This window comes from Canis lupus, chromosome 17 (genome assembly GCF_003254725.2).
Source record: "Canis lupus dingo isolate Sandy chromosome 17, ASM325472v2, whole genome shotgun sequence".
Taxonomy (NCBI): Eukaryota; Metazoa; Chordata; class Mammalia; order Carnivora; family Canidae; genus Canis; species Canis lupus.
This window is the reverse complement of record NC_064259.1, coordinates 33,990,010-34,004,630: the sequence shown is the minus strand read 5'-3', so window position 1 is coordinate 34,004,630 and position 14,621 is coordinate 33,990,010. Positions and strand designations below refer to the sequence as shown.

Sequence of the window (14,621 nt, the reverse complement as noted above, 5' to 3'; positions counted from 1 at the left end):
TCAGCGGTTTAGCACCTGCCTTCGGCCCAGGGCGTGATCCTGGAGACCTGGGATCGAGTCCCACATCGGGCTCCCTGCATGGAGCCTGCTTCTCCCTCTGCGCCTCTCTCTCTCTCTCTGTCTCTCATGAATAAATAAATAAAATCTTTAAAAAAAAAAAAAAAAGACTAAAAACTACTAAATGCTGTATTCTGCTGACTTCCTATATAAGCATTTGATGATTTCTAAGATAAATCACACACAGTCTTAATGATTTACCATAGTCAATGGAGAGTCAAAAGCACTTTTAATTCCTACAGTCTGTGGTAAAGATTTAATTTCTATTGTACTTTTTGAATTACTACCTTTCTGCACATGATTAAAATTAAAATTAAAAAATTCAAAGTACTCAAGTAGGGTTTTTAATGATTCATACAAAGTATTATTCCAGTACCTTTAAAGTTTAACAACACCTGTCTGGAACTATGATCTCCCTCATGGTGCTGTATGTTGAATATATTTATATCTTTAAATAAATTTAAATGCTATGAATTTGAGCACTCTGAAGCTCCTGAAATCAGCAGAGATTAGGAGGTATACTAGAAAACAGGTTGGAGATCACTTTCTAGGCACAATGGAGACCTACCAACTTCACAAGAAATCAAATTTCAAAACCAGAAAGACACATGTGGTTACTGGGTATTTTCTGAATTTGGCAGGGGCGTAAGGTTTACACAAAAACTTTTCATGGTGTACAGGAATCTGATGATGTCTGGCTCTGGCGTCAGGAGCAGCCATGCCTCTCAGATAAGAGAACTGCTGGCTAAATGCATGAAGGATTTTGCCAGATTAGCCAGCAAAATGCAGTCCTCCAGGAAGCATTCACACTAATGTAGAAGTATTTAAAAATATCACCTGGATTGTTGTGAAAAGGCTTTAATATCATTTAGAAGAGCACTGGGCCCCTGGGTGGCTTAGTTGATTAAGCATCTCCCTTAAGCTCAGGTCAGGATCCCAGGGTCCTGGGATCAAGGCCCGCATCAGGCTCCCTGCTCAGCAGGGAGTCTGCTGAGTCTGCTGCTTCTTCTACCCCTCCCTTCCACTCGTGTGCATGTTCTCTCTCTCTCCCTTTCTCTCAAATAAAATCTTAAAAAGAAGAGGAGCATTAAAAGCAATGTATATATAATATTCATGTAGTTTCATCTATATGGGACAGAACATATTTAGAAGGTAAATCAGTATAAGTATTCTCACAAAGAACTCCTGAGTAACAAAAGTACTCAAATATAGAAAAGACCTTGTGGAAATTATCAATTCATACCAGAAAACCAAAGTGAGTATTTTTTCCCCTCCTATGGGTAGGAGGCAAAGAGAAGATTAAATGTAACTATTTGGGGGTCTATAATGTTACCTTCCCAGATACCATCTTGGAGCATCCTTGCCTTACCCAACTCACAGGCAACAGAAGGTATATGCATAGCTTGGGGGAGGTAGCCTCAAACACTATCCCAAGGGCACAGACACAGTTGGGAACAAAATCTAGTATACTTCCTTGAAAAGAAACAGTAAAGTACTCTAAGCTGACACTTTCATTACTGCTATGAAATAATCATAGTAATAATCACAAGTAATGGAGCCCAAAAGAAACTACTCTGAAAAAAATAAAATATTTTAGCTAAATCTTTGTCAACTGAAGGATCATATTCATCAGTGGTTGCAGCCCTGGTTATATATTAAAATTACATGAGTTTTTTTTAAAAAGTAGCAAGGCCTAGAGTTAGGAATCTAAGCTTTTCCCTAAGAAGGTATTCAGGTGTGACCCTCCATTACCATCTAGGAAAGTGCTATCCAATGGAACTTTCTGCAGTAATGAAAGTGTTGTCTACATACACAGTTCAATGCAGCAGCAACGAGCTAGCTGTGGCTTCTGAGTACTTGAAATGTAGCTAGTGCTCCCAGGGAATAGGATTGTATTTAATTTCATGAACAGAAAGTTGTGATTAGTAGCTGTGATGCTGGAAAACGCAGGCAGAGAACAGTCCATTCTTACTCTACTGATTTCAAATACCTCTTATTATCTAGTAGATTTCTATATAAACTGAAATGTTTCTGGATTCTCTTTTCTGTTCAAGTAGTCTATCTGCCTATCTCTGCCCAACTGTGATAGTTTTGTAGTTATGTGGAAAATTTCAGATGAACTTTAGAGCCATTTTATCAATGCTGAAAGTTTAAGACTATAAAATTTACAGAGTAATTTGTAGAAAACAGGTATTTTTATCATTTCTTTGCATTTCTATGTCTCTTATTTTTTCAGTTCTTTTTTTCAACCATGTTTCCTGCGCTCTACTTGCTAGGTTTATTCTGAAAACATCTACAGTTTTTGTTGCTATTGTGAACATGATTCCCCGCCCCCCCAATCATGTTTCTGATGTACTTTTGCTGGTTCAAGGGAAAGTTATTTTTTTAAATAAGTATGTTTTTATTAATTGTAATCTCTACACCCTATGTGGGGCTCAAACTCAACAATCCTGAGATCAAGAGTTGCATACTCTTCCAACCGAGCCAGCCAGGCACCCCAAAGGAAAGCTATTCTTTAGAGTACAGACTGTCAGCCGCCTAGTCAAGCCACATTCTGCACCCCACACCCCCTCGCTTTAGGTACCCAGCTGAAACACTGGATTTCCCAACGTCTACTGCAGCTACAGGTGGCAGAAATCACTGAGTGGTGCTTTCAGGGAAACTTGAAGAGAATGGACTTAGGGGGAAGAGTGCCTTTCCCCTTGCTCTGATCCTTTCCTCCTGGAACTAGGATCTGATGACCAGGGGTGCCCAGGAGGCTTTAGTCAGTAAGTGCCTGCCTTTGGCTCAGGTCATGATCCCAGGGTCGTGGGATCCAGCCCCCCATCATCGGGCTCTCTGCTCTGTGGGGGCGCTGCTTCTCCCTCTCCACCATTTGTGCTCTCTATCCCTGTGGCTAGCTCAAATTAAAAAAAAAGGGGGGGGGGTTCCTGATGACTGGAAAATGATAGAATATAAAGAAAGTTTTTGGGTTCCTGATGGCTTCTGCTTAAATAACACATCCCTCCATTTTTTGAAGGCACAAGGTAATACAATATATCCTGTTATAGTAACACTGAATCCTAATACCTTACTGAAATATTGGACTAGTTTTATGGATTGGTTTCCTGGAGATTTCTAAGTAGTTTAAGGCTTTTTTATTCTCTTTGATGTATATTTTCAATTACCAAAATCCTGGCAAAAAGAACACTTACTTTTACTAGCATTTCTTTCCTATCCTAACAGACTCTGTAACAGTACATCACTGCAACTTCAATATACTTCATTTCCTATGCTACCTTCGCAGTGTTAAAAGAAACAGGAATTGGACGTCAAACAGCCAGGATGTTGGCGCTCAGGTGAATAAAATCATCTTAATTCCACTGCAAGGAGAGTAGAAACTTTAGGTCAATCAGAACTCTTAAACTCTTTAAAGGAAAATCCACAATTATACATAATTAGAAAACCTCTTGAACTTTCATAGATTCATATTATAAATGCTGAAAAACACCCTTAAGTACAACTCATCTAGTTAACTCATCTACTTTTTCAGTTAATGAGAACAATGCTAATGCTGCTGCTGCTGCTGGCATCCAACATTGAGCAGAGAACGTTCTATGTGCAGGGCATACACTGTAACCTCTAAATCTCCCAGCAGCCTGCATGAGGACACCCACTTAGCAGATGAGTGAGTCCAGGAGGCAGAGAGAGGTTACATAACTTTGCTGAGGTCACATAATACAGAATTGGTGGAGCCAGAGTTTAAGCCCAGGTCAGAGAGCACAGCATTTAAAAATCATGCTTGGGATCCCTGGGTGGCTCAGCGGTTTCGCGTCTGCCTTTGGCCCGGGGTGTGATCCTGGGGTCCCGGGATCGAGTCCCGTGTCAGGCTCCCGGCATGGGCCTGCTTACCCCTCTTCCTGTGTCTCTGCCTCTCTCTCTGTGTCTATCATGAATAAATAAATCTTTAAAAAAAAAATCATGCTTATCTTTTTTTTTTTTTTTCATGCTTATCTTTTAACTCATTTCTCTAACACTGAAGATGAGCAGGAAGTAATTTCAAAGTAGCATTTTAAGAAAAGGAATTTACAAGTAACAGGACTTTTCCAGTACATTTTCAAAATAGCACAGGAAAGGCCGAGATAAAGAAATACTTTATGGAAAGCAACAAAACTTAGAAAACCTCATAATCCTCAACTCCTATTACTCAAGAATATTTCAGATAACCAACTGACAGTCTTCAAATTCTTTTTAGCTATTAAATCTTTCTTACATATTAAATCTTACAAGAAAAGCCCAATATGCAAAGCAAAGAAAATCATACCCATACCAGCCCAGGCCAGCCAGCCCCATCCTTAGGGCTTTGCAGAAGTCAAGTGGAAAAGAGCTTCTATCTGAATCCAAAGCCTTCTTCTTTTTTTTTTTTTTTTTAAAGATTTTATTTATTCATGAGACACACACACACACACACACAGAGGCAGAGACACAGGCAGAGGGAGAAGTAGGCTCCATGCAGGGAGCCCGATGTGGGACGATCCCAGGTCTCCAGGATCACGCCCTGAGCCAAAGGCAAGCACTAAACTGCTGAGCCACCCAGGCTACCCAATCCAAAGCCTTCTTACAAACTTTTCTATAGCAGGAGTTACAATATTAAACCACTCAGGGGGGAACTGGGTGGCTCAGTCAGGCATCTGACTCTTGATTTTGGCTCAGGTCATGATCTCAGTCATTTGATCGAGCCTGACTCTGCACTCAACACAAAGTCTGCTTGAGATTCTCTCTCCCTCTGCCCCTCCCTCCAATGACTGCATGCATGCATGTGTGTGCTTTTTCTCTCTCAAAAATCAAACTGCTTATACAGTTTATGATACAACCATGAACCCCTGAATCCTACAGTTTAGTCAAACCACTTTTTCTAATATGTACTAAACACTAAGAAGATGGATGTTTTCATGGGAAAGAAAGAAAAAAAGGTCATTCTAAATCACAGGATCTAATTAAGGGCAGAAAATGCCACAGATCTGGTCAAGTAGGCTTGGGGTGTGTGCCAGAGGGGATGCAGAAAGCCCAAGGGCAGCAGGAAGACAGTGTGCTCCCAGGGGCAAACATGGGACGTGAGAGGGCAGAGACAGGTCACAAAAGAGAAAATAAAAGGCTGCCACAGACAATATAAAGGGATGATGACTCCATTCTCTTCCTCTCCATCCCTCAGCTCGCCCAGAAAGCTACACTTCACAATCAATACAAAATAACTCAAAGCAGAAAAAGGCCAAGATGTAAGAATCAAATTGGTACAAGGCCAGCAAGCAGAGAGTACAACCTGAATGCATGTACGAATCTGTCCAAAGAAGTGTTATTCAGGTGGGGATGGTGGTAAGGTGGTCAGCAATGAGTCACAGAGGCAAACCTGGATAGGACCCACCTAGTCTAGGGTAGAGGGACCTGAACCAAGACCAGTTCCAGTGGCAGCTATTGACCTACTGGGGATGTAGGTGCCAAGCTGGCTTACCTCCTGATTATACTCTGTTTTCACATGCACGTTTTTGCCTAAAGAGAAGTATTGGCTGGAGGATATGTTTTTGCCTAAAGAGAAGTACTGACTGGAGGATATGCATGTCCTTGGCATTTATATACCTATTTAGTTATTTAAGATTTTATTTATTTATGAGAGACAGAGAGAGAAGCAGAGACATAGGTAGAGGGAGAAGCAGGCTCCCAGTGGGAAGCCTGATGTGGGACTCGATCCCAGGACCCTGGCGTCATGACCTGAGCCAAAAGCAGACGCTCAATCACTGAGCCACCCCAGTGCCCCTCAATTTTTTTTTTTTAAGATTCTATTTATTTGACAGAGAGTGAGAGCACATGCACACAATCAAGCACAAGCAGGGGGAGCAGCACACTCCCCACCAAGCAGGGAGCCTGATGCAGGTCTCGATCTCATGATCCTGGGATCATGACCTGAGCTGAAGGCAGGCACTTAACTTACTGCGCCACCTAGGCGCCCCTATATATTTTATTTTAAATGAATAAACTACCATTCTGATTCTGAGTTGGCTTCTTGAGGCTTACTCAAAAAAAAAAAAAAAAAACAAACAAAAAAAAACCTGATGGGTCAGAAGAAACTAGGATTTAGTCCCTCACCAGTTATAGCTTTTGTAAATTGGAATGTTACAATACAGCTCTGGAGAACCTGCATGAATTAAGTCCATTTCTCTAAAATGGAACTTGTTTTGTTTCTTAGCTTATGACTGTGAGCAAGGCCTCCGCCTCTAACAACCTTGTCAAGCATGCTACTGATGAGGCATGCCAGCTGCCCTCTACCAAGAAGCACTCCTTTGTGTTCTTGGGTACCAGTCATCTCAACGGACATTTGCACATAAAATGATGCCATGAAGAGGGACAGGCTCCAACTGCTTGGTTAATTTAGGAGAGCGACATTTTCTTTTTTCCCCTCCCTCCCTCCCTTCCTTCCTGATTGTATTTATTTATTCATGAGAGACACAGAGAGAGGGAGAGACACAGGCAGAGTGAGAAGCAGGCTTCATGCAGGGAGCCGGATGTGGGACTTAATCCTGGGTCTCCAGGATCACACCCTGGGCCGAAGGCAGGCGCCAGACCGCTGAGCCACCCAGGCTGCCCGAGAGAGACAATTTCTAAAGTTCTAAATATACTTCTGCATCTATGGTGGTTACTTAAATATTAACTAGTAAAAGAAAGTATTGGAAATAAAATAGAAAACATTTGTATTTGCAACTCTGAGAGTAATTCCTCATCTCACAACAATCCTATATAGTAGGAGCTGTTATTATGTCCAATTTTAAGATAATAAAACTAAGATAAGACTCAGAAAAGTTAATGAACTTGTCTGAAGTCTCAATCTAATAAGTGGCAAAATCAGCATTAGCTCAGTTCTGTCTGTCTTATATACCCTAGCAGACAAAAGATAAAAGCAGTTCATATGAAACTGTAAGACCAGCTGGTAGAAGCAGACAGCAAGGAGAAGTGACAGCTGGAAGCAAAGCATAGAACATAAAATAATTAGAAAAGCAGAGTAGCTGAGCCTTTCATTACAGCCTCAAACAGTATGATCACCTTTAACAGTTCCTAAGGATATCTCAAAATAATACTTTCAAATGCTTTAAAGACAAAAGCTGCCTAACTGGAGAAGGTCAAGTCTCATGCATTGATAAACTTGCTATTTCTCAACACTTCCAAGGTCATTCTCATTATTCAGTGTCCCACACTGTTGTTTCCTTTCTGGATCAGTTGTACTCTAAGAGCACAGGACAGTGAGATACATATTGAAAAACCTGAGGCATTATCATTATACTGGAAAGTCTGTTCTACTAAGAGGAGAAGAGGGTTCAGGCCCTGGATTTGCCATGTCATGATGCAACCAAGGACAAGTCTTTTATCTTTTCTGAAAGTCAGTCTCTACATCAGAAGAGCTGAGTCAAGTGTGTACTACAAGGCTACCTGTAAAATTTTCTGATTCCACAAGATTAAAATTTAATTGATATACTTTCAAAAAGAGTGAGGTAAAAAATTAAGAAAAACTTAGTGCCTAGTAGGGTAAACTTCAGTAACCTGAAAATTCCTTTCAGTGGAATATTTCATTTGCTCACGTGGTATAATGAGGCATTATTGTACTATACCATATCACAAGAATTATGATAATAAGTCGATTAGAAGAGAGATTTCAATAAATTAATGGATAATGATTCAAAATTATTGTCAAAGCAAAATTATTTTGGATAAATTCTAAAACTTTGATGTTATTTGTAGACCAGTTTATAGGATGGTTTTAGCCTATGGTACAAAATACGCAAGTACATGCACACATGCAAGTGCACAAAGTAAGTATGTCTCTTGTTTGAATAGCAAATGGCCTGGGTTTTGCTTATGTATACGCTTCTAAAAACTAATTCTTTTATTTATCCCCCTAAAACCATTTTGTGATCTCTGCTACCACTAATCATTAATTCATCAAGTAATTTCCTAATCACTTCCTAACATACACACCGAGGTACCTTTTTCTATAAAAATAATAGTTAACACATTTTGAGGACCTATTATTTCCCAGGCATGATTAGAAGTATTTTATATACATTAATTTACTTTAATCCAGTAAAGCAGAAACTATTATCCTCATTTTACAGAGGAAAAAATTGAAATAGAAAGTTTACATAACTTGCCCAAGGTCACACTAGGTTGTAAGTGGTGAAATAAGGATTTAAATCCAAGTAGTCTGATCCCAAGTCTGTTGCTTTTAACCATGATGCTGTATACATAGAGCCTGCCTTTTTTGTCCTGCCGTCAGCTCAAATGTATATTTTTTAAGGACAAGGGATAAATCTTACATATATTCCTGGTCTAGAATGTTTCTTGAGTTAGAGAATCCCTGCCACAGGATAAGTACTCAGAATGTCTACAGAACTGAATCGAGCCTTTACCTTACAATGATAATGTGGTCAATCAGAACAACAAATTGAAGGAAATATGTCTCTGCTAATAACTCTCTTAATGCAGAGAGATCTCCACATAAATTACTTTACTTTTAGTGGTAACAGGTGATAAAGGAAATTACAGGATGTTGGGAGTGGACAGGAATGTGGGACACTGGATTAAAAGTCAGATACCGGGATCCCTGGGTGGCGCAGTGGTTTGGCGCCTGCCTTTGGCCCGGGGCGCGATCCTGGAGACCCGGGATCGAAACCCACGTCGGGCTCCCTGCATGGAGCCTGCTTCTCCCTCTGCCTGTGTCTCTGCCTCTCTGTCTCTCTCTGTGTGACTATCATGAATAAAATAAATAAAATCTAAAAAAAAAAAAAAAAGTGAGATACCCTTTTATTTCTGACTCACTCCATTTTCAAAAAGTGTTATTCTAAGGGTTTCCTATGGAAATAGCTTTAGAAACTGCCTTATATCTAGTCAGAAAGCGACAGGTATTAAATTCCCATCAGAAGAAGAAACATTTCTAAAGCACACAGGGAATTGCAATATTCTGCTGTTAAGTAATCTGTTTTCAAAGAGATTAAAGTAGTTAAGGATAGAAAATAATGGATACGTCAACGTAAACATTTAACATTTTATCTCAAGTAAAATTTTCCAACACTTTTATAGCTTAATTTTACTTCAACTACTTACAGTGCACTTTCCATGTCTGCTATATTTTCTTCCATTTTCTGAGACTACATAGAGGTAAATAAAGTTGTCATGAGATCCTACAGCCAGGAGGGTACCATCTAGAATGAGACAGGAAAAAGTGTTAACTAGAGAAATGTGTTGACAGATTTGCTGCTATTTTATTGGACCTGTACTGAGTATTTTATAAATTTTAAAAATCTCAACAATTTAACTATTATTTGGTATTGGATGAATGAATCCTTCTATCACTAAGCACACTTGAAAAACATGGCCATCTAGTATAGTCATTTTTTGGAGATACTCCTAGGCCTTGGACTTGAGGCTCATCTTCTTTTAGTTAGCTACAAACTGGCTCCAGGGAAGTTAACCTGCTCTTATGGGTCTAAGTACATAGTACTCATAGGCTAAGTGTACAACTGCTCATTTTGGCTGAGCACATATGACCTCTCCAACCTGGTAAGGGACTATGTTCTCTTCTTTTATGGTCTCTTCTATTGTTCTTACCATATAACAGATGGTCAATAAAGTCCAACTGATCTTTGGATTTTAATTGCTATGTCTGTAGTAATTTGCTAGTACAGCACTAAAAAAGCCAAACCAAACAGAAAACCTTTCCTGCTTTAAGATAACTTGCCGGGCTTATAGCCTAAAGCAAATACTTTTCCTTCCATGTTCAACTCAAAGAATAGCATTCTGTGCTTCCTTTAAAACAACTTGGAAGCAATCAAAAAGATCCTTTGGATCCCACACCAATCCAACTATTACTGTAATATATTTTCAAATTAGGCAAATGTTACACTAACTCCAGGGAAGGAGGCTATGAATCAAAACCATGTTGATTATGGGAAAGGGGAAATCGGAATATTATGGAGACATAATTAACATTCTGAATAAAGCATAAAGAATTATTCAAACAGGGCTAAACGAATTTATCAAATTCTTGTAAGTGGCTATTTTATCTCATTAACAAAATCATTACTATGTAGCCAGTAACAATGCAACTAGATTTTAAAGAACTTGAACAGCCTATAATGTATTTTGAATATTACTATAATTTATGTTTTCTTACATATAAAAAAAGATTGTTAAATAGAAGTAACATTCAGCCTAATACCCACCCAAAATTCCAAGTATGTGTAATTCCCCCCAAATGGGATTTGACTGTACTATATTCTGCTTTCAACTGCAAGTGCAATTGTAACAATTCGTTCTAAATTTGCTTGATAATTTAGAATGCTGTTTAACTTTAGAAGATCTTTTACAGTTTCCTGCAGCAGAATTTAATCTGATGTTGGTGGAAACATATTCAATAGTTAACAAGTTCAGAGAGTAGAGAAAAAAGTAGTTAGCTTTAGTGGAAGTGAAAATATGCAATGACAGAAATGCTGTAAAAGCTAGAATGGGGGTAAATCCTCTTACCTACTGAGTAGCGCATCACAGAGAGCTGTTCATTCCCATCTGTGTGGATAGAAACTAGATCTCTGGTTTCCGCATCCAGAACAAACCACCTGTTAAGAAGTAAAAATCAAAGTTTTTTTCAGATATTAGCACTTAAAAAAAGAATTGCTTTTTCTCCCTTCTAACAAATTTTAATAATGCCCTTAAATATGACATGTTTCCATCTTCCATTGAAGAATAAGTTCATTTTGCAAAATGCTGGTAAATACAATTTAAGTATATGTGCCTAGGCATGTTCTCATTTCTGTTTTAGGTACTCAACGCCAACTGTATCTCTTTGCTAAGTACCATTTAAACAGAAAGTTAAGATGATAGGATCAGTGTTCTTGAAGATTAAACTAGAGATGGGAAAAAAGAAATGAGCTAACTGAAACAAAGACCAAGAGGAACTCAGAGAAGGGAAATGAATGATAGAAGACACAGAATAACCTTCTGGAAGGGTAGAGAACAGGTCGAGCTGAACACAGAGGGAAAGAGGTACAGGTGGTTCAGCGGCAGGAGGAGTGACAGCTGCACAGCTATGGAAATGGGAAGGAGCACAGACAGTATGAAGGTGGGAGGGGAAGGCAGAGGGCCCTTCTTTTGGAGTGATTTCAAAGGAAGCAGCAGGGGGCGCTCTGCCTCTCCAAATAACTCCGCATGTGCACACAGCTCTGAATTCTTTCAAAGATAGTTTTTTGTTCACATTAACAGGTAAAGTCAAAATGTAAAAGCTTTTGAGAGGCAAAATAATGGTTAAACTCAACTATATAATAAACAACTTTTCAAATCTTTTAATAAGAGCACTTGAAGGGATGCCCAGGTGGATCAGTTGGTTAAGCCTCAAGACTCTTGGTTTCAGCTCAGGTCCTGATCTCTCAGGGTGTTGAGACGGAGCCCCACATACTGGACTCCCTGCTCCACGTGGAGTCTGCTTAACACTCTCTCTTCTTCTCCCTCTGTACCCTCCAACTGTGCTCCCTCGCTCTCTCTAAAATAAATAATTTTTTTTTAAAGGGCACTTGAAGGCAGGGAGATGGTGCTTCAGAAAAGCACAGCAAAATATGAGGTATAGGGCAGCCCGAGTGGCTCAGTGGTTTAGCGCCTGCCTTCGGCCCAGGGCGTGATCTTGGAGACCCAGGATCAAGTTCCACGTCGGACTCCCTGCATAGAGCCTGCTTCTCCCTCTGCCTGTGTCTCTGCCTCTCTCTCTCTTTCTCTGTGTCTCTCATGAATAAATAAATAAAATCTTAAAAAAAAAAAAAGAGGTATAAAGCAAATGTTGGCAATTAGAGACTGGCTAAGTGAGAGGAATGCAGGGTATAAATCACATACACAGCTGCTTGGAGGGCTTTAGAGTTGTGCATTGCCTGGCTCAAATCAGTCACTAAATAAATATTTGGAGAATGAATAAACAAATATAAAGTAAGTCTTGAATAAACAAATATAAAGTAAGTCTTGAAAATGACAAAAGCCAAGTTTTAGGAATAATTATTTAATACTGTAGTGTGTAGGAAGAAATGTTTGGTGTGGAGAGAATGGAACAAGACTAGCAAGTCTTGTTTTTAAGATGGGGGAAAAAATCCACCACTAAAAGAAGCCAATATAGAAATCATAAGGACAGTTCCTTGTAATTTTGAAGCTTCAAAACTAATACCTGGAAAGAGATCATTTCCATTTCAGCCTAAAAGAAATAACTATTTAGGTGGGAGAAAATGACAAGAAAGAACTTAAAAAAATGTTTAGTGATGTTGCTCAACATGCCTTAGTGCATGCAAGGTAGAAGGTGAAAGAATGAAAGACACCAGCTCTTACCCATCAGTGAAATCCCTCTCTAATGAAAAATACTCATGCGTGAATTTTAGTCACTTGTGAGCTAAGGGTTGAAATGTCTAGGTAGCTAGCCTAATTCATAAATTCTGTCTTCTACGTTGGTAAAAGAAATAGCTTCTATTTGTGAATACCTGAATTAAAGCCAATAGTCAGAAAGTGGCACCCTGAAGCTCTATGCTCTATGCTTAGTGGTCACTTCCATTCCAACAGGTGTGTTACTTTACTACAGCTGTACAGTACCCACAGATTATAGGTTTCTTTTGAGAATGTAGATTAATCAATTTTTATGGCTACCATTGTGAAACTCCTCTGAGCCAAGAAATGCCAAAGCTGATGCCAACTGAATTGCCTTTTCAGAGTAAGGGCACAAAATATTCCAGCTCAGACTCATCAGACAGACCTAAAGAACAATGAGAGACAATGCCACTCTGCAGGTATCAGGTTTTTTTTGTTTTGTTTTGTTTAAAAGATTTCAGGTTTTTAATGAGTTTATGGAAACTTTATTATACTTTCTTTGGCATCTGAATAATTACCATTATTTATTCATGTATTTATTTACTTAATATTTATTTATTCATTCATGAAAGACAGAGAGAAAGAGACGCAAAGACACAGGCAGAGGGAGAAGCAGGCTTCATGCAGGAAGCCTGATGTGGGACTTGATCCCGGGACTCCAGAATCACGCCCTGGGCCAAAGACAGGCGCTAAACCGCTGAGCCACCCAGGGATCCCCTTCTTATTCCAGTACAGAGTATATAAACTAGAACACAAGATTCTGCTTTAAGATAGTTTGGAATTATTATCAGGCTTTATATGACCTAAAGGACCTGATGCATCCTTCTAAATATAATTGCTCAGTATCACAAATGGGAAATCTTTGGTGATATATTTAAATTGCTCTGACTTGTGGGTCAAGTATCTAAGCATAGCACTATCATTTATCTTGACTTTTTTTTAATAAGATTTTATTTATTTATTTGAGAGAGAGCATGAGAGAGAGATCACAAGCAAGGGGGAAGGGTGGAGGGAAAAGCAGTTTCCCTACTGAGCAGTGAACCCGACTTGGGACTTAGTGCCAGGACCCTGGGACCATGAGCTGAACTGAAGGCAGATGCTTAACCAACTGAGCCACCCAGGCACCCCTTTTCTTGACTTTCTAAAAAGACACAATATTGATTTCTTTAGTGGCAAGAAAAGAATCAAGATTTTAAAATTGGAGGGATCCCTGGGTGGCGCAGCGGTTTAGCGCCTGCCTTTGGCCCAGGGCGCGATCCTGGAGACCCGGGATCGAATCCCACGTCGGGCTCCCGGTGCATGGAGCCTGCTTCTCCCTCTGCCTGTGTCTCTGCCTCTCTCTCTCTCTCTCACTGTGTGCCTATCATAAATAAATAAAAAATAAAAAAAAAATAAATAAAAAATAAATAAATAAAAGATTTTAAAATTGGAGAGTAAGTCCCTAAATGAACATATTTATGAGTTAAAAAAATATTCATCAAAATATATAGTGTGTCCTCTTGGTGGTAGATAGATTTGTAACCCTCTCACCTTCCCTGTGCTGTCCCCCCATCTTCTACTTATAAGAATAGGAATGATTTTTATTAGAAAAATGTAAAGTCAAAACAGGAGGAAGAGAGTCTAATTCAACCCTTTTATTTTACAAATAAAAACAATGAAGTGTTCTCATTTCAAAACATCTGACCAGTCATCAACCAACTAGTTAGTTGATAGAGCTTCTGGCCCTTGTGCTTTTCACTAATAACACACAAGGGAAGGGTATGATTCCACAGAAAGTGTTTTCTATGTCTTTGAGATACATTAGTATTTAAGGATCCAGAGAAAAAGGGATAGCAAAGGAGGCAGAATAGGAGTTTATAATCTAACTGGGGAGACAGAATGAATTCATAGTGGTAAACAGTTCAGTGTAATATGAATTATACAGTTATAAGGATTATAAAGTCTCAGAGCAAGGAGTACTCACAGAGGAGATGGGTGATCTAGGATTTCATTATGTCAAATGTGGTAAGAAATAAACAGGCAGAGAGCAGTAGATAAGAAACTACAAAAAGGGTTGGCATGTATATAAAGGATAGCTGGTTGGAGTGGTGAAGGAAAGCTTTACCACTTAATGAGCTTTAAAGGCCAAGCTAACAAGTTTGGATTCCACTGTT

General features: G+C 39.2%; 1 protein-coding gene and 1 long non-coding RNA gene across 6 annotated transcripts in view; one reads left to right on the top strand and one right to left on the bottom strand.

Moving 5' to 3' along the window:
* Positions 1-14,621, bottom strand: part of EML4 (EMAP like 4) — a 160,609-nt gene that overhangs the window by 8,297 nt on the left and 137,691 nt on the right. For all 5 annotated transcript variants that reach the window (XM_049096208.1, XM_035700416.2, XM_025454057.3 and 2 more), the window contains 2 exons: positions 10,603-10,691; positions 9,184-9,281 (listed from right to left, as the gene is read on the bottom strand). In XM_049096208.1, coding sequence (XP_048952165.1) covers positions 9,184-9,281; positions 10,603-10,691 — 187 coding nt within the window. The remainder of the gene's footprint in view (positions 1-9,183; positions 9,282-10,602; positions 10,692-14,621) is intronic.
* LOC125752871 (uncharacterized) lies at positions 546-8,934 on the top strand. Its single transcript, XR_007403382.1, has 2 exons — positions 546-3,395; positions 6,278-8,934. It is a non-coding gene; the product is annotated as an uncharacterized LOC125752871 (long non-coding RNA).